Consider the following 19,571-nt stretch of genomic DNA (forward strand, 5'->3'; position numbering starts at 1 on the left):
TACCTATTTTTCATATTTTTGTGTTAAAGTAATAACACATATTTATATTTTGATTCATTATATTCAACATATGTTTTTTGTCTGGTACAGCTGTGTCCAGGGTTGGCTCTATAAAAAGTTGGTCACTATGTTAAACTCACAAGAGGAGCTTTTGAAAATACCCAATTGCACAAGAGCCCACCCCTAGAGATTCTGATGCAATTGGTGTGGAAGGGGAGGGTCTTTATATTAGCATTTTTAAAGCCCCCAGGTGATTCTTATTAGAGATTCCCGCCCGCCCGAGTGGGCGGGGCCTGGAAGTCACGTGGCTGAGCCGGCGCCTTCTGCGGCCGTTGATTTGCCCGGGCCAGTGCTGTGGGTGCGTGAGACGCGAGGCCGCCGCTCTCTTAACCCGACCAGAGAGTTGCGAAGCCTCCGCGGTTCCTAGAAGGTACGCGGGCGGGGACGCTCTGCTCGGACCGCACCAATGGGGCGGGTGAGAGGCGCCGGGACCTTCCGCGTTCGCGCCTTCATGTTGGGGTTAGCGGAGGGACGGCGAGTAGTTGCCGGCTGTGGCTTGGAAACTCGAGAGGGGAGCCCAGTCCCCATGGCCGCTGCAGGTGGACACTGAGGACTTCCTGGAGGAGGCGGCGCGGCGGAGGGTCGGACGCGCCGAGCAGGTTTGGGGAGGAAGAAGCTAGTGTGATGGGAGGGGTGGGTGCCGCGGGGAAGCCACGGTGGCCGCGCCACGGCAGGTGTCAGGGCTCGAGAGACCCCCGGGCCTTCAGGGAAAGTTTCATTGACTGAGAGCCTTCCTGAAGACGCCAGCTTTGGATGTTTTCCGCGGTGTCAGGTCTTGAGCGTTAAGGAAGAACAGAGTCCGATGAATGAATGGTTGGTTAATCCTGTTGTTTGGTTTGGTTTTATGAGGGAAAACGAGATGTGATTAAAAGTTTAAAGGATTCCCATTATCGTTGTTAAAAAACAAAATTCAATTGAGTAAATCTTAAAGATCATCTTGGCTTTATTCAGCGATTCACGAGTGGGGCAACATCCCATCTAGCAGATAGAAGGGAGCTCCGAGGAGCGGTGCAAAAGCAAAGACTTGTAGACAGAAGGGAGCGGGACAAGGAAGTTACACTAGCGAAAAGCGGATTGGTTGTACCTGCCTTTAGGGGCTGGCAGATGGCCTCACTAGTGCTGACCAGGTAGTTCCAGATTGGCTGGTTTAAGATTTCACTCCTGGGAGCGGCCGAAAGTGCCATTAGGTTAAGTCTCCAGGCTTGGTGACTGGGGCTTAGCATAAGTGACTTCAATTGGGGTCTGTTGTCTTGTTTTTAACATTGTGAAATGGCATTTTAGGTTCTGACTTGCAAACACAAAGAGTTCACCATAGGTAATATAGTTTACATAACGAAAGGGATGAGGCCCCTGTCCCAGCCTTGGAGCCATTGATCAGGACGTTTTTGGAGTGCCTCCTTGCTAAAGAGGGTCTTCCAAACAGTGTTTTTAGGGAACGTGAACGGTGTGTGAGGAACTTGCTTAAAAATGCACTTGCATAAAGCAGAGTTCACCGGTGGCCAGAAAAGCACAAGAAAAAAGTGAAAATCCCCTGTATCCCATCACTTCTGTACTCCCTGAGAGTAACAATATTGAGTTTATCATGTTAAAGACAAACCAAAATAGAGGCCCCAGTTTGGGAATACCCCTAGGCCAACCATCCATAACTGGGGAACGGAAACCTAAACTGTCCTAATTTCCCCAAAATGCTGCCTCTGCCCTTAAAGGAAACTTAAGCTTTCTTCATGTCAGGGTGACCTTGCAGCTTCCTAGCCAATCAGCTACAGCTGAACCAACAAGTAAGCTTGTACAGTGCTACTCCTCTAAAAGGAATGTAAGCTTCTAGTAACCAGTCACAATAAAAACGATGTACTTCCTCATTCACGTGTAGGGGAGGAAAAATAATTTCCTCTCTACCCTTCTGAGTTCTTAGCTGAGACCCCTGCAATAAAAGATTAAGAGAAAAACAAGTTTGTTAACGTGTATACCTGATGTATACATGGGAGATACCCAGGGAAAAATGAGTAACTCCTTGAGGTGGCTTAGAATTCAGACCTAAATACCATCTTAATAGGGAAAGGGGACTGGGGATCTTAGGGGAGAGTAAACGATTCTTAGGAAAGATGAGTGGGCCCTTAGAAGAATAGAAGATGGGAGGTCTGATGGTTTGTGACAGTTTGTCTGGGTGTGGTGTTAACTTCTCATCTCCTCTGCTGTGACAAGAGTCAATCTTCCCTGGTTGATGAAACTCCCTGGGAAGGGATTTATGACAATTGAGTTCCTTTTGGAGGATCTGTTTTTAGGCAAATAAGGGGAGTTCAGAGTGTCAATAAAAACATCTTCAATACAAGAATTTAGTTAGGAAAGCTTTATTGCTCATATAATTTGCAAACTGGGGAGACGCAGCCTCCAGGACAAATTGAAAGTACGCTCCAGGGAGGGCATGCGAGGGCAGAGCTTATAAAGGCAAAACCATGGACCACAGGGATTGTTTTGAAAGCCCACTGGTTTGTTGGTTCCCCCATAGACAGTAGTGTTCTAAAATCAGCTGTGTCAGGCTTCTGGCCATCTGTCAGGAAGGAGCGCTCAGTTTAGGGTACATGTGGTTTTTCTGAGAACAGAGTATGTGGCTGCACCTTGGTTGTGGCGTGGCCGCTTGACCCTGTTTTCTTTTAGGTCCCGGTCAGCCACACAAAGTCTGTTTTGTCTTTCTCTTTTAGGGGTCCTCTATAATTCCATAAGAGAAAGCCTCTCCCTATATTTGTGGTTTTTCAATTGCCTCCAGCTCAAAAAAATATTCCCAAGTGGCATATTTTGGGGTGGCATGCCCTGAACTCCTACAGTCATATTTTGGGGTGGTGTGCCCTGAACTCCTATAGTCATATTTTGGGGTGGCATGCCCTGAACTCCTACAGTCATATTTTGGGGTGGTGTGCCCTGAACTCCTACAGTCATATTTTGGGGTGGCGTGCCCTGAACTCCTACAGTCATCTTTTGGGGTGGCGTGCCCTGAACTCCTACAGTCATCTTTTGGGGTGGCGTGCCCTGAACTCCTACAGTCATATTTTGGGGTGGCGTGCCCTGAACTCCTACAGTCATATTTTGGGTGGCGTGCCCTGAACTCCTACAGTCATATTTTGGGGTGGCATGTCCTGAACTCCTGCAGTCATATTTTGGGGTGGCATGTTCTGCTCCCCCTCACATGCTTTATACGCTGAGCTGAACTGCTGAGAGCCCACCTTCTGAACACTTTCAGTTTTGAAGTCTCCTTGTTTACAGTTTGTTTCTCCCTCAATGAAATATTCATATCAAGTAAAGCTCTCTGAATTTTATTTAGACAGAAATTACCTCTGTGTGTATAATATAAGCCTGAAATCTCTGATAACTACCCTACAGTCATTTTTACACTCTGAGCTGATTCTGTCTGATGGAGAAACAAAGGAAGACCACCCCAGTGAGAACAGCAGAGACTTCATTCAGAGCCTGCTCTAGCAAGGGAGTCGGCCGCCATCACCTGTATTTGGCAGAGACTCAAAGACAGGCAGGGGAAAGCTTTAGAGTGGGGAAAAAGAGAAAGCTCCGATCTGCCCAGTTTGGAGGTTGTTGGCTTGGGAAAGCTGGAGGCAGGTTAAATAGGTAGTAGTGGGACGTCCTATGTGATTCGGTAGGGGGCATATTGGACTTTCTCTGTTGGTTTTAAATTGGAGGAGTGGGGGCACATATTAGGGATAAGCTGCCGGTTGTTGAGCAGGTCCTGATTTGGGGCCTGTTGCTGCATTGGTTGTGGTTTGGGTTCTGGGTTGGTTGCTGCAGGTTGCGGGTCAGAGTTCTATTTTATCTATGCTCTGGTCCTTGTGTATATTCAATCTCTCAGTGAGGTGCTGCAGAATATATTCTAGCAAGAAGGGGAGGGCAGGGCCACAGGTGCTCCTGGACTAAGGTTTGGAAATTGAACTAGCTTCAGAAATTCCTAAAAAGACTATATTCTAGCGGCTCCTTTCATTTTATCACATATTCCAACACCAAACACAGTGACTGTGTATTAGCTGAGGTTTGTTGGCGCCAGTTGGAATTCCCTGTCCCGGGGCTGCCTAGTGAGAGAGCTTCAAATTTGGGCTGGCCTTACTTGTTATCTTTTTCTCTCCTTCAGCCTAGCCTGATGGCTGGGGTCCTGCCCCATCTCAGAGACCAGGCTATGGAAGCTGTGTTCCTGACAGCCCGGTGGAAGGTGAGCTGTGGTTCTTCCTCTGCTTCCTCGCTATAGTCCTTGCAGCAGGTTGTCACCTGTGCTTCTGACCGACTGGCTATAAACTGGAAGTTCCCACGACCCACTCCTTGAGTTCCATTAATTTACTAGAGTGGCTCACAGAACTCAGGAAAACAGTTTAGTTACTAGATTACTGGTTTCTTGTAAAAGGGTGTAACTCAGGAATAGCCAGATAGAAGAGATGCATAGGGCAAGGTATGTGGGAAGAGATGCAGAGCTTCCATGCCCTCTCCAGGCACGCCACCCTCCAGCACCTCCGTGAGTTCAGTAACGCGTGTTTGGGTTTTTATGGAGGTTTGTTACATAGGCATGATGGATGAAATCATTGGCCTTTGGTGATTATTCAACCTCCAGCCCTTCTCTTCTCCCTGAAGGTGTTGGAGTGGGGGGTGGAGGGGAATGAAAATTCTAACCCTCTAATCACATGGTTGGTCCCCTGGCAACCAGCCCCCATCCTTAGGAGCTTTCCAGAGATCACATCATTAAAATGGACTCAGGTGTGGTTGAAAGAGATTTGTTATGAGTAACAAGACGCTCCTTTCACTTATGGCTCTGGAGCTATTTCGGAAACCTAGGTCAAAAGACCAAAAAGATGCTCCTTTGCTCTTATCCCTTAGGAAATTCTGAGGGTTTTTTAGGAGCTCTGTCCCAGAATCAGGGGTGAAGACCAAATATATATTTCTCATTATAAATCACAATATCACAAGGGAAAGAGGGTAAAGATATAGAAAAGGAAGAGTCATCGTCATTAGATTAAGACCCTGGAGGAGACATGAGAGAATAGAATCAAAGGCACAGGAGGAGGGATTACTAGAAGAGCGACCTCTTCCTCTGAGACAGAAGAGAGGAGGATGAGTGAAAATATGGGTAATGTCTGGGGAAGATGGTGGGAATGTGTGAGGAGTTAAAGAGCGTGTGCCTCGTGGGCTATTTTCTGGGACTTAACTGGGCAGTGCCCCCTGAAAGGGAGGGGTTGGGGGTGAGCAACATGTCCTCATAGCCCCCTCTGATTACCTCCCATGGGGCATTGACCACTAGATCATTAGCAGTTGACTTCTCCATCTTCCCTGACTGGGCCATTCACTGCCTGGAGCAGGGACCAGGGCTGCTAGGGGGTTGTATAGGTTGTGCATTGAACAACTCTAGGGGGCCCCATTCACACAACTTGAGCAGTGCACAGCCTGAATAGCTATATCCTGTGGCCTCAGCAGGAGCTGTAACCTACAGCATGAAGTCTTGCGACTTATCAGTGCTCAGTAAATGTTTCTTGAAGAAACAAGAGTGATAAAGGTGTAGAATATCACTGGTGAGGAATATGAGAGAAGGAGTTGCTGAGCAACATTAAGGGGCCAACTGTAAACCTAAATGTACAGAGACAACTTGATGGGAGATTAAACCATTTTATTCCCCAGTGATTGTTAATCTTCACGGAGGTGCAGAGAATGCAGGCACTGAGTTGGGGTCAGGTTGAGAAGATCTGCAGGGCAGCTGCGGTAAAGGGAGGGACATTTGGGATGGTGGTGAGAGAGAGCTTGAAACCATAACCCTGAAAATCAGCTTTGGTACGAAGGAAAGAAAGACCATGTAATTTGGGAGATTCTGATATCTGTCTCCGGAGGGGAGCTAGCTACGTGAAGCTTCTCAGGATGGGGATGGGTATTTCCTGTTACTCATCGCCCTTTCCCTGCACAAATACCTTGTGAACTCATGCAGTGTCTCGTAAGAGAAGGGCGAGGGGCAGACATGGCCTGTCTGCTCCAAGGGCTGCAAGAGCGTGTGAGTGAGGCACCTGTTCAACAGGAGTTGAACACAATTGCAGATGGAAACTTCTGCCATGGACATTGTGCTGAACAGTCTCCCTTTGCCCCCTCTGGATATATATATCTCTCCACCCTTCCCTACTTTGGTCTGTATCCTGGCAGGCTGCCCTTTATATTCACCGTTGATGGGCTCCCTTGCCCTCTGGCTTCTGGTTGGCTTTTGGCAATGGGATGGAGGGGGTCAGGGGACCAGAGGCCTGGAGGAAATTGATGTCGGGTGTTTATTCCCACAGCTCCCTCCCTGCTGGGCTGCAGGATGACAGTGGCTGCATTCCTCTAAGGCCTTGGGCTCCAGTCTTGCTCCTTCTCCAACAATTTTCTAGACTCCAATAACCCCTCCCTTACCTTCCCCTTCAGACCTAGTGGGTAATGGTTCCCCATGATAGCCAACCCCTGGGTGCTTCAGTGTGCCTTGTTGGTTTCCTTTAAGCCTGTTCATTCCTATGTGAGTGGTCTGCATGCTAACCTATCCTCACTAACCTCATTTGAGTGTGCCATCTCTTTCCTAAAGGAATTTGGGACAGAAGAAATATATTATTTGTCAAAGGTACTATCGTATAGAGCAGGGGTCGGCAAACTGACCTGGACTTGTTAGTAACGTTTTATTGGAACATAGCCACGCCCATTCGCTTTCTGTTGTCTATGGGTATGTTTGTGCTGTAGCAGCAGAGCAGAATAATTGCAGCAGAGACTAAGTGGCTTGAGAAGCCTAAAGTATTTGCCATATGGCCCTCTGGAGAAAAAGTTTGTCGACTCTGTAGTATAGAAGAAAGAAGAGGCCTGGCCTGATGGTCAGAAGACTTGAGTCGAGCCCTGAATCTACTTGTTAATTGAATGAGTAGGCCAATGACTTGACTTGGCCAAGTCACTTTACCTTATCACACCTCACTTGTAGAATAGTAATAGCTCACAAAGTTATGGCAAGAACAGGAGCTATAATTAGTCGCTGTGTTTTCAGGAGTTGCTGTCCTTTGAGGATGTGGCTCTGTTCTTCACCAGGGAAGAGTGGAACCAGCTTGACTGGGCTCAGAAGGACCTCTACAGAGATGTGATGCTGGAGAATTACAGAAACTTGATCTTGTTGGGTAAGGACTCAGCTTGAAGATTTGGCTTTGAGTCTGCACGAGTCCTCAATCCCTTATCTGCAATTCCAAAATCAGAAAAAGCTCTGAAAACCAGAAGTTTTTTCATAGCTCGTTTGGCTACAAGACCCACCCTCAAGTCATCAGGTGGTAAAACCTGATTTCATCCTACAGGAGGCTATTTGTCATCCTTATTTTTCCCACTTGGTCTTTGTATCTATATATTTAGCATCAGAAATATCACTGTGTTTGATTATAAGTACAGTTCCAGACCCTGTTTGGGGTGGTACATGATAGAAAATATAAACACCAAGGCACCTTTGTAAGATTTGGAAAAATCCTGAATCCTGAAACACATCTGGTCTCAAGGTTTTCAAATAAGGGATTGTGGACAATGAATAGTTTCCTTTTGTTTTAGAAGTCGGGGATGCTTAATCCATTCCCCACCCCCACCTGCATCTTCCATGTCTGTAAGACCTCTAGGAGGTGAAAAGACTGTGGCTGATTTGGATTCCAAAGGCGAGCTTCTTTTTCTCTTGAACAGTCTTTTTCTTTCCTCTCTTTGGAATTGGGTTCCTTCCTTGTTTGCAACATCACTGGGTGCCCAGGAAATGCTTAACTGGCTTCATTTCTGACCCTTCACTGCTTCTATCTTGCCAGGAGCCTGCCTTTGTCTTGTTCCAACGCCGAGGCTCCTACTGTGGGATTTTCCTCATTAAATAGCTTCTTTTTGGGGCCGCGTGTTTGGCCCCCACACTGACACTCTTGGCACAGAGTCTTGACCACTTCTTGTGGGGTTGTCCAACCACCACTGGATTTTTTAATGTTTATTTTCCTTTTAAAAGTATTACAAAAGCATGCTTGAAAACATGGAAGGTATAGGATGAGAGCCGGGGAAAACGTTCAGGGCTAACACTTGCTATTTGGGAATATTTCCTTCCAGTTTTTTTCCCCTATGCTTTTAAAAAATGTAGCTGAGCATGTTCTTTGCATAATTCTGTAATCCCTTTAAAACTTAACCTGATAGCATCAGCATTTTCCCCCTGTTATTAAAAGCCCCCATCGGGGCCAGCCTGGTGGCGCAAGCAGTTAAGTGCACGCACTCCGCTGTGGCGGCCCGGAGTTCGCCAGTTCGGATCCTGAGCGCGCACTGACGCAGCGCTTGGCAAGCCATGCTGTGGCGGCGTCCCATATAAAGTGGAGGAAGATGGGCATGGATGTTAGCCCAGGGCCAGTCTTCCTCAGCAAAAAGAGGATTGGCAGATGTTAGCTCAGGGCTGATCTTCCTCACAAAAAAAAAAAAAAAACCCCATAAATATAGTAAATGATCATAATATAATTCTATTGTATGATCCATAGTATTTCATCATTTTCCCATTGGGGGTGTTTAGCTTGGTTTTTATTTGTTGGTTTGCTTATGTGTTTATCATTTTCTGTATTACAATGTTCCAGTGGATGTTTCTGACTATAAATCCTTACATGAATTTCTGATTATTCCCCAAGATACATTCCCAGAACTGGAATTTTGGAGTTAAATGGTGTGGCACTTTTAATCTCTTAATATATATTACTGAATGATTTTTTAATGTTTGAATAGAAAATAAAAATCATTGGCTGGCCCACTGCCCAGATATAACCCATGTTAAGATTTTGGTGTACTTTTTCGTATGTATGTACACTTATATACATATACCCACACATATATAGTTTTTAAAAATAAAAGTTGAATCATACTTTACATGAGTGTTGTAGTCTGTTTTAAAATATATAGGGATGGGCCGGCCCTGTGGCTTAGCGGTTAAGTGCGCACGCTCCGCTGCTGGCGGCCCGGGTTCGGATCCCGGGCACGCACCGATGCACCGCTTCTCCGGCCATGCTGAGGCCGCGTCCCACATACAGGAACTAGAAGGATGTGCAGCTATGACATACAACTATGTACTGGGGCTTTGGGGGGAAATAAAATAAATAAATAAAATCTTAAAAAAAATATATATATATATAGGGAGATTTTTCTATTTTAATAAATATTCTTTGAACACATGGATTTTTAATATCTGCCTAATACTTTTGCCTTCATTGTGTTAAAATGTTACACTTTAATCATTCCCCTATTGACATTTAGTTTATTTATTTCCAGTTTTGCTCTATTACAAGTCAGCTGAACATCTCAGGTACATTAATCTTTGTCCTAATTTTTCCTTACGCTGTGTAGATCTTCCTTGACTTATGATGGGGTTATGTCCCGATAAACCCATTGTAATTTGAAAATATCATAAGTCGAAAATGCGTTTAATACACCTACCTACTCAACATCATAGCTTAGCCTAGCCTCCCTTAAATGTGTTCAGAACACTCACGTTAGCATACAGTTGGGCAAAATCATCTAACACAAAGCCTATTTTATAATAAAGTGTTGACTATCTCATGTAATTTATTGAAAACTGTGCTGAAATTGAAAAACAGAATGGTTGTCTGGGTACAGAATGTTGTAAGTGTATTGGTTGTTTGACCTCGTGATCACATGGCTGACTGGGAGCTGCAGCTCATGAGAGTGTCGTACTGCATATCGCTAGCCTGGGAAAAGATCAACATTCAAAATTTGAAGTACAGTTTATACCGAATGTATATCGCTTAAAGTCAAAAAATTGTAAGTCGGGGACTGTCTGTATTTATAAGAGGGAAATTACTGCATCCTGGGGTGTGGATATTGTTCAGGCTGTCAATAAAGATTGCCTGATTTTCACAAAGATTGTGCTGATTTCCATTCTCACCAGCCGTTTTGGTTAGTGTCCTTATCTTTGCCACCACTGTAGACCCAACAGGGTTCAGCTGAACTCTAGGATGTCTCTCTGTAACTCACTAACTGCCACATCCCATTTACTTCCCCGTGAGTAGGATTTCAGTTTCCCAAACCTGAGGTGATCTGTCAGCTGGAGCAGTGGGAAGAGCCGTGGATCCTGGATCTGCCAAGAGCTGGGACTAGGAAGGCTTCCAGTAGTGCTTGCCCAGGTGGGTGAGGAGAAGCCCCAGTTCAGTGTAAGTCCTGCAGAGGAAGGAAGTCACGTTAATGAAGGCCTTTCTGTGCCCCAGATACTGAGCCAGGGGTGGGCCTATATTTTCCCACTTATTCATGAATCCCTGCTGCCCTCTGATGGTGGCGGGTGTGACCATCATCCCCATTTTCCAGATGAAGACACTGAAAGGTTAAGACATCTGTTACACAGTTAGTGGATTGATAGTTGGGATTTGATTTCAAGTCTGCAGGGCTCCTCCTCTTTCTAGTGCAGTAAAGTGCTTCTCTGAAGCAGTTGCTCTCTGTTTTCTGACAGCTCTTATGCCATTCTAGATACTCCTTTATTCTACCTTCATTTCTTATCCTTTCTCTTGTTCCCTTGCTTCCATTTTGTTTTTCATATTCCCTCGGTGTTTCTTGATGGACCTACTTTTAACTACTTGCTGTGTCCTGATTGCTGCGTCTACCCTTTTTCACATCCCTCTACCCCATGGTTTCTCAGCCTCGGCACTGTTGACACTTGGGGTTGGATAGTTCTTTGTTGTGGGAGAGCTGTCCTGTGCATTGTAGGATGTTTAGCAGCATCCTTGGCCTCTACCCATTAGATTCCAGTAGTACCACCCTAGTTGTGACAAAATGTCTCCCGACATTGTCAAATGTTCCCCAGGAGGCAAAACCTTCTGTGGTTGAGAACCACTGCTCTATTCCCTTGGCTTTTGTACCTACTCCCTCTGGTTCCTTTTCTATTCTATCTTATACTTTCTCCTTTTCTGTTTTTTTTTTTTTTTTTTTTTTTTTTGGTGAGGAAGATTGGCCCTGAGCTAACATCTGTGCCCATCTTCCTCTATTTTGTATATGGGACACTGCCACAGCATGGCTTGATGCGTGGTACCTAGGTCCGCACCTGGGATCTGAGCCTGTGATCCCTGGGCCACCAAAGCAGATCATGTGAACTTAATGACTATGCCACTGGGCCGGCCCCTCTTTCTCCATTTTTAAGGAGTTGTTTCTCCCGGTTATTAAAAACATGCTTATCTAGAAAGTTTAAGATGCTACCTCTCCTACGTTTATGTGACACTACCGAGTGCCTAGAGTAAGTTGTTTTTCCTATAATGGGTTCAGTTCTCGCCTTCTTTGACACACATTCTTGTGCATTTTAGTTGGTTGATGTTAAGAGCTCTTCTGTTAACGAAAGCTGAGAGTCTTATGAAAATCTGAATTTTGGCCACTTCAGTATGATGATGTCACTAAGTGAGCACTTCTTAGCTTCATTTGAGTGTCTGATATCACAAACAGTTGGCTTCTTTTTCTTTTTTCCTTCTGTAGTGGACAGGTCATTTATATATATTTTTTTATTTGGCTAGGCTCTGAAGCCAGATACAGGATGAAAAAGCTAACTCCAAAGCAGAAAATTTCTGAAGATTTAGAATCATGTAAGATATCAGCGGTAAAGCAGAAAACGGCCAAGATACCTTCAGAAAAATTACATAAATGTAATGAATTTGTGGACATTTACAGACTTGCACTCCCTACTATTGGTGGTGAATGCAACAAGGACTTCCTTCAAAATCTTAACCTTATTCAAGGTCAGAATGCTCAAACAAGAAAGAAGCGGGGCAAATATGATGAATATGGAAAACCCTTCCATCAAAGATCATTGCTTTGGAGGCATAAGCGAATTCTTACAAATGCAAAATCTTATGAATGTAGTGAATGTGGAAGAGGCTTCAGGCGTCAGGCAAATTTTGTTCGACATCAAAGAATGCACACTTCAGACTATCCCTTTGAGTGTGACGTGTGTGGGCACGCCTTCAAACAGAAGTCTGCTCTCAGTGTCCATAAACGGTGTCACCCTCAACAAAAGCCATATAAATGTCATGACTGTGGAAAATGTTTCCGTCAGATGGCATATCTTGTTGAACACAAGAGGATCCATACCAAAGAAAAACCCTATAAATGTAGTGAATGTGAAAGGTCATTTAGTCAGAATTCAACCCTTATTCGACATCAGTTAATCCATAGTGGAGAAAAGCCCCATAAATGCCTTGAGTGTGGAAAAGCCTTTGGTCGGCATTCAACCCTCATGAGCCATCAACAGATTCACACTAAACACAACACTCATAAATGCGGTGAATGTGGAGAATCCTTTGGTCGGAATGTAGATCTCATTCAGCATCAAAGAATCCATACCAAGGAGGAATTCTTTGAATGTAGAGAATGTGGAAAAACTTTTAGTTTTAAGGCAAATCTTCATCGGCATGAGGTCATTCATACTGGAGAGAGACCCTATAGATGTGACAAATGTGGGAAATCTTTCAGTTGGCGCACAAGCTTTATTAAGCATCAGGGTACTCACAGAGAGCAGATATCTACTTGATATGAACCGGAAAAGCGACTATTTAAAGACCAGAACTTAAACTTTTTGCAAGTATATGTAACTCCATTGTTTTGTGAAAATAAACAGGACCTGAAATTTGTTTTTCTGGGGGACCCTCTTTTTGTAGCTGACGTTCTTGCTGTAGTCCAGAAGTACTTAATAGAAATTGTAATAGGCTGTTGTGTCCAGTCTCCCTTGAGCCCCCTGTATATACTTTCATTCCCCCAAGTCAGGTTAAGGCAGATGGGAGGCATAGAAGCTTTGCTCTGTGGTCCCCCAGGCTGGAGACCATGTGATGGATCATGAATGATTTAAGAATGCTTTACTTGGTTTCATATAGAAGAATGACCTGATACTGCATAGACTTTTTAAAAATAAAGTAAGGGCTACTCACTAGTAACTAGTGAGGTATTAAGAATTACTAAAATTTATAAACTAAAATTAGTGTGCTGCTAGATCCTCCTGAGAGTTCTAAGCCAATGCTTATAGCAGGTGCTGTTGGGGCCTGGCCCTGCCCCTCCGGCCTTACGCCTTCTGCGTGCTTCGTCTGACTTGCACTGTCTGTGTCTCTTGGCCTGCAGGCTTTTTCTGAAACCATGCCACTGCTCTGTGGGTTAACTAGCACATCCTGGGAGCAGGCCTCAATCAGTGCTTGATGGGAAATTGATAAATACCAGATCTCCCTCTCCCCTTGGGTGGAATATCTCTGAAGCATGTGTTTTACACTGTTTCAGAGTTTTCCCGTGCGATTACCCCCATTCACTCACCATCGTCGCTGCTTTATTAGCTGTCTTCCCTTCTGTGTGTCTCTACCAGTGTTTCAACACTTCTCCCCACAAATAAGTTGATTGTACTCAAAAAGTGTCGACTATAGTCCTTGAGGAGCCATATCCCTTTTGTTTCCATAATTATTCCAACCATGTTCTGAGGTTCAGGTTAAACAGGTTGAGCTGACTCTATTACTCTTCCCTACAGCTCACCAACACAAGAAATCCATTTGAAATTCTAATATCCTAAGCATCCTCTTAGGTCTGTGTTAAAAATTGCTGCTATTTAGACCCTCTGTCTCTTTTTTTTTTTTGTAAGGAAGACCAGCCCTGAGCTAATATCCATGCCAATCCTCCTCTTTTTTTGCTGAGGAAGACTGGCCCTGGGCTAACATCCATGCCCATCTTCCTCCACTTTATATGGGACGCTGCCACAGCATGGCCTGACAAGTGGTGCATCGGTGTGTGCCCGGGATCCGAACCTGGGCTGCCAGCACGTGGAGCGGGTGCACTTAACCGCTATGCCACGGGGCCAGCCCCATGTTTAGACCCTCTCTTATTGTTCAAATCCCCTCTAGTTTCTTCTTGATTTTATTTTCTTGCTCCTCCCAATTCCATGAACTTCTTACCCAGCATATAAAAACAAAAAAGTTGTATTGAGAAAGAGAAGAAAGCAAGTGGCACCCCATAAAATCGAGGAATCTTAATCCTTGCAGAAGGAAAATAATGATTAGTGTTAGATTTGTATATTAGGTTCAAAAATACCTAATCGCTATTTTTGTACTTGTCGGCATGAGTTGGCTACAAGAAAGCGTTGCCAAATTGTATTTCCCTAAGCAAAGTTAAGAAGTTGAGACTTCTGACTGGTTAGGAAGTAAGCGACTGAGAGAGAAGTCCCCCTTAAAACAACCGTGGGAGATGACCTGTGAAAAGCAGATCCAGGCTTGAGTACACAGAAGTCTGGCCCAGGCTATTAAATCTATTCTGTTCAGATAATGCACAAGCTTTCAGCTTTCCAGGAAGGGCACAACTAAAGGATCCAGGGTTAACGTGAAACGTGCCTACCATCAGCCACATCTGTCCCAAGGGAAAGAAAAGAGCTGTGCTATTCAGTATGGTAGCCACTAGCCACATGAGGCTATTTAAGTAAAAAAAAACAAGAGCAAATGAAGTTCTTCAGTCAAAAGCTGCATTTCAGGGTCAGCACAGATATAGAACATTCCTATCCTCACAGGCAGCTTTATTGGACAGCCCTAGTAGACCCTGAGGACTTATGGAGAAACAAGGGAGCTTGCACTTGGTGTCACTTCCTTCTCTGTTTACAACTAAATTAAATGAACTTCTTTCCCCTTTATAAATGACCTTTATAAAATGTTTGGCTTGCTGAAAATATTTTTTTCAGTAGAATTCCTGGGACACAAGGGAGGGAGAGATGGAGCTAGTCTGGAAGCCTTGCTGAACTAACTTGCTTTGGGAGAAAGGAGCCCCCACCTCAAGAGAGTGAGCGCAGGTTAGGCTTCCTGCCTTCCCCAAGAGTCTAGACTACAGTCGCAGGCCAAGAGCACTGATTAGCAACGTCACTGTCAATATGTGGTCACGTTAGCATTTAGCACTACGGCAAGAGCTCCAAACTAGCCCTCCAGAGAAGATAATGGGGAAGAAATGCTCAAGTTTTGGCTTTCCTATTTGGCTAATGGGCTGGACCCATTGTGCTCCATGCCTGGATAGACTGAGCAAGCATCAGCTCAATCGGTGAAGGCTGAGAGAGTCTGGCATCGACGGTCTAGAATATTCCACTGGACTAGAAAAGGTACATCTTTTCTTGACAAGACCAGTGAACCTTTTTTCACCACATTTAAATCAAGGAGAAAAATAAATAATACAAATGTAATTTGTCTACTTTAGCTAATAATCCTCAACTATAAATTAAAAAACAGGCTGTTTTAAAATTTAAATGACTGAAAATAAGATAAAAATTGATAAATGCTTTCATTTTCTCATATTTTTACAATCGGGTTACAGTTGACTAAAATGTCACATAACGTGATCATATGCAAGACTAGTATGCAGCTCACACCATTTGAATTTTGACAACACCTGTGTGGATCTGGACCTTGTTCAAGTTCATTCTCAGCTGTAGCTCTCATCAAGGTGAGTTCTCCATTTGTTAACATTTGTTAGCTGGTGGAAATGAAGAAGAGGGGAAACTGGGTGCAAGCAAGTATAAAGCAGAAACTCTACTTGAAATTCTTTTTTTTTTTTTTTTTTTAAAGATTTTATTTATTTTATTTTTTCCCCCCAAAGCCCCAGTGGATAGTTGTGTGTCGTAGCTGCACATCCTTCTAGTTGCTGCATGCGGGACTCGGCCTCAGGATGAACGGAGAAGTGGTGCCTCGATGCGCACCCGGGATCCAAACCCGGGCCGCCAGCATCGCAGCGCGCGCACTTAACCACCAAGCCACAGGGCCGGCCCTCTACTTGAAATTCTAAAGTAAATTTTAAAGTAGAAATAGATGACTTCCTGGCAAAATATAAATTTTCAGATAAGTTCTTTTATTTTTTTAAAATTAAATTTATGGCTAATTATCTGTGTCACTATTATAAATGGATGTTTTCCCCACTTCCATTTCAAAGCCCATATTGCTAGTGTATGTGAATCAGTACCGATGTTGTTATTCTGAAATAATTTCCAATTTTCAAAAAGTTACAAAAGTAATACAGAAAACTCCTTTACACCATCTGCCGAGATGCACCACATTTAACATTTTGCCACCTTTCTCTCTCTGGGATTACTTTATAGCAGTTTGGATAAACTGGATCTGTATGCATAAACATAAATCAATCTAAAAATGGCAAATCTAGTTCCAAAATGACATTTGGAGTATAATATGCTCTGCATAAAATTTAAAACCTGCAGCAGGACATATATTGTTTATGGATGCAAGATCTTGTACATAAAGTATAAAATGGGGAAAAGAAGGATACATAATTTCAGGATAGTTATTCCTTCTGATGGGGGAGAGAAAGGAATGGGAATAGAGAGGGCACATGAGGGTCCTTAACAGCATATATTGTTTTATTTCTTTAAAAACAATCTAAAACAAACATGGCGTGTTAAGAATTGATAAATCTGGGGGCCTGCCCGGTGGCATAGTGGTTAAGTTCACGTGCTCCGCTTCAGCAGCCCAGGGTTCACAGGTTCAGATCCCGGGTGCAGGCCTATGCACCACTTATCAAACCATGCTGTGGCAGGCGTCCCACGTATAAAGTAGAGGAAAATGGGCACAGATGTTAGCCCAGGGCCAATATTCCTCAGCAAAAAGAGGAGGATTGGCAACAGATGTTAGCTCAGGGCTGATCTTCCTCACCAAAAAAAAAAAAAAAAAAGAAATCTGTGTGGTGCAGATATGAATGTACTTTAAAATCTATTTTCTATGCTTGTATGTTAGCAATATTTCAGAATAAACTTGTCTGTGCTTACTGTGAAATAATATCATAATTCAAATGTGTATGAAGATATCTGACAGTAAATAATAGTAATAAAAGGACACTCATGCATCTTCATCCTAGTTAAGAAATAGATCATTTTCAGAATAACAAAAGCCCCTTAAATTCTCTCCAATTTCATCTCCCTCCTTCGCCAAAGGTTAACAGATACTGAGCTTGACGTAAACCATTCCATTGGATTATGTATTCATACCACCTCTCTGTTTATGTATCGACAGTATATTACTTAGTTTTGCTTTTTCTGGAACTTTACAAACGTGGAATCATACTCTTGATTTTTCATCGCATATGTGTTTTGGGAACCATCCATATTTCTGTGTAGCTGTGGTTCAGTCATATTCACTGGTTCTGAGAATTCCATTGCAGGAATATACCACATTTGATGAATCTATTCTTTTTGATGGGCTTTTAGGATGTTTCCAGTTTGGGGCTATTATAAAACAACATGTCAACATGCCTCTTAGTTCCCTGCGAAAAGACCTGGAAATAGGATATATACATTTTCAACTTTAAGAAGTAATGCCAAACTGTTTTCCCTAATAAATGTAACAATTTACACACCCAACAGCAATAGATGAGAGTTCCCACCACTCTATATCTTTGTCAATACTTGGTACTGACAGATTTTTAAAGATTTGATAATCTATAAGGGGTGAAATAGTATCTAATTGTGGCTTAATTTGCGTTTCTCTTGTACTGATGTGATTGAGCATGTTTCATCTTCGTGGGCTGTGTTTCCTATCTTGTCTTTTCCTAATCTTAATGTAGCTGCATTCATCAATCTTTTATAGTTCGTGCTTTCTGAGTCTTATTGCAGATTGCTACCAGTTTATCAAAAATTTGTTTTGTCTTCTTCCTGGTCACACAGCTAGACTACATTTCATAGCTTGTATTGTTAAATGTGGCTAGGTGACTGAGTTCTGACCAATGGAGTGTGAGTAGAGATGATGCGTCCCACTTCTTGGCTTGGCCCATCAAAGCCCTCTCACATCTCCATGCTCTTTTCTCCCTTCCAGTTGACCAGGTTAGAAAACCCCCAGGGGATCTTGGAAGCCATGTATGGAAGATGGCAGGACTACCATCAGATTGACTGCTTATAGGAAAACCACCCCGCCAGTCACGTATATTGGCCTTAAACTGTTAACAGGAGTGAAAAATAAACTTCTATTGTGTTTGAGCAACTATACCTTTTTGATTCTGTTTGTTAGAGCTGTTATCATTAAGCTAACTTAATACATGTTTAAGATATTCTAATCTGTGATCACAACAATACCTCCTACATTTTTTCGCAAAAGATGAAGCATTTCAGTAAAAAACTGAATGAATTATTGGACAAATAACTAAACTTGGTCTTTTCTGCAGCTCCCATCTGTTATGGGCTGAGTTTTGTCTCTTCCCCAAATTCACATGTTGAAGTCCTAACCCCCAGTACCTCAGAATGTGGCTGTATTTGGAGATAGGGCCTTTAAAGAGGTGATTAAGTTAAAATGAGGTCATTAAGGTGGGCGCCAATCCAATCTGACTGGTTTGCTTATAAAACAAAGAAGTTTGGACACAGATCTATACAGAAGGAAGACCATGTAAAGACACAGGAGAAGACGGCCATCTAGAAGCCAAGGAGAAAGCCCTCAGAAGGAACCAACCCTGCCAACACCTTGATCTTGGACCTCTAGCCTACAAACTGTGAGAAAATAAATTTCTGTTCTGGCTGATTTGGTTTCTGGTGAGGACTCTACCTGGCTTACAGACAGCGGCCATGTCCTCACATGGCCTTTCCTTGGTGAACGCAGGTAGAGAGACAGCAAGCTTTCTTTTTTTTTTTTTTTTTTTTTTTTTTTTTAAAGATTTTATTTATTTATTTTTCCCCCAAAGCCCCAGTACATAGTTGTCTGTCATAGCTGCACATCCTTCTAGTTGCTGTATGTGGGACGCGGCCTCAGCATGGCTGGAGGAGTGGTGCCTCGGTGCGCACCCGGGATCCGAACCCGGGCCGCCGGCAGCGGAGCGCACGCACTTAACCGCTAAGCCACGGGGCCGGCCCAAGACAGCAAGCTTTCTGATGTCTCTTCTTAAAAACACTAATCCTATTGGGTGAGGCCCCACCCTTATGACCTCATTTAACTTTACTTCTTTAGAGGCCCCTTCTCCAAATACAGCCACACAGGGCATTAGGGCTTCAATATATTAATTTTAGGGGGACACACACCTTCAGGTCATAACAAATATCACAACTACAATATGGATAAATTTCAAAAATATAAGTGAAATTAAACCAGACACAGAAGAATACATACTGGATGATTCCATTTATATAAAATACAAAAATAGGTAAAACTAATCTGTGTTGCTTGAAGAGAAGTTAATGCTTTGGGGTGGGAGATAGCGAGTGGAATGGAGCACAAGGTGGAGGGACTTTTGGGGGCTGGTAATGTTTAGTTTATTGATCCGGAAGCTAGTTACATGAGTGTGTTTAGTTCGTGAAAATTCATTTAGTTTGTTTATATTGTAAATTGTACTTTATTAAAAAGTTTTAAAAAAATCTGAGGGGTCCAGTGATACAGTGGAAGAGGTACTTTCAAATACCAAGATCTTTAAAATGTCCATCCTCTTTAACTTTAGTACAAGAATTGTAATTATTCACTATTTCTTCAGGAGTTGCTGTCATTACAGGATGTGTCTGTGTATTTCACCAGAGAGAA

General features: G+C 43.4%; 1 protein-coding gene across 7 annotated transcripts; it reads left to right on the forward strand.

The window, feature by feature from the left end:
• Positions 1–342: 342 nt before the first annotated feature.
• ZNF789 (zinc finger protein 789) lies at positions 343–18,056 on the forward strand. 7 transcript variants are annotated; one of them, XM_014797148.2, is made up of 5 exons: positions 343–430; positions 4,190–4,267; positions 7,085–7,211; positions 10,104–10,217; positions 11,586–12,708. In XM_014797148.2, exons 2-5 carry the CDS (start codon positions 4,199–4,201, stop codon positions 12,596–12,598), a joined length of 1,323 nt encoding a protein of 440 aa, XP_014652634.1. In that variant the 5' UTR covers positions 343–430; positions 4,190–4,198; the 3' UTR covers positions 12,599–12,708. The 7 variants fall into 7 exon arrangements, with proteins under 7 accessions (XP_014652634.1, XP_004442887.1, XP_087273708.1 ...); XM_004442830.3 differs by lacking the exon at positions 343–430 and adding an exon at positions 447–659; XM_087417578.1 differs by lacking the exon at positions 343–430 and adding an exon at positions 706–873.
• The last annotated feature ends 1,515 nt before the right edge of the window (positions 18,057–19,571 follow it).

The sequence above is a fragment of the Ceratotherium simum genome, chromosome 26, assembly GCF_057802395.1.
Source record: "Ceratotherium simum simum isolate JZ-2026a chromosome 26, ASM5780239v1, whole genome shotgun sequence".
Lineage (NCBI taxonomy): Eukaryota > Metazoa > Chordata > Mammalia > Perissodactyla > Rhinocerotidae > Ceratotherium > Ceratotherium simum.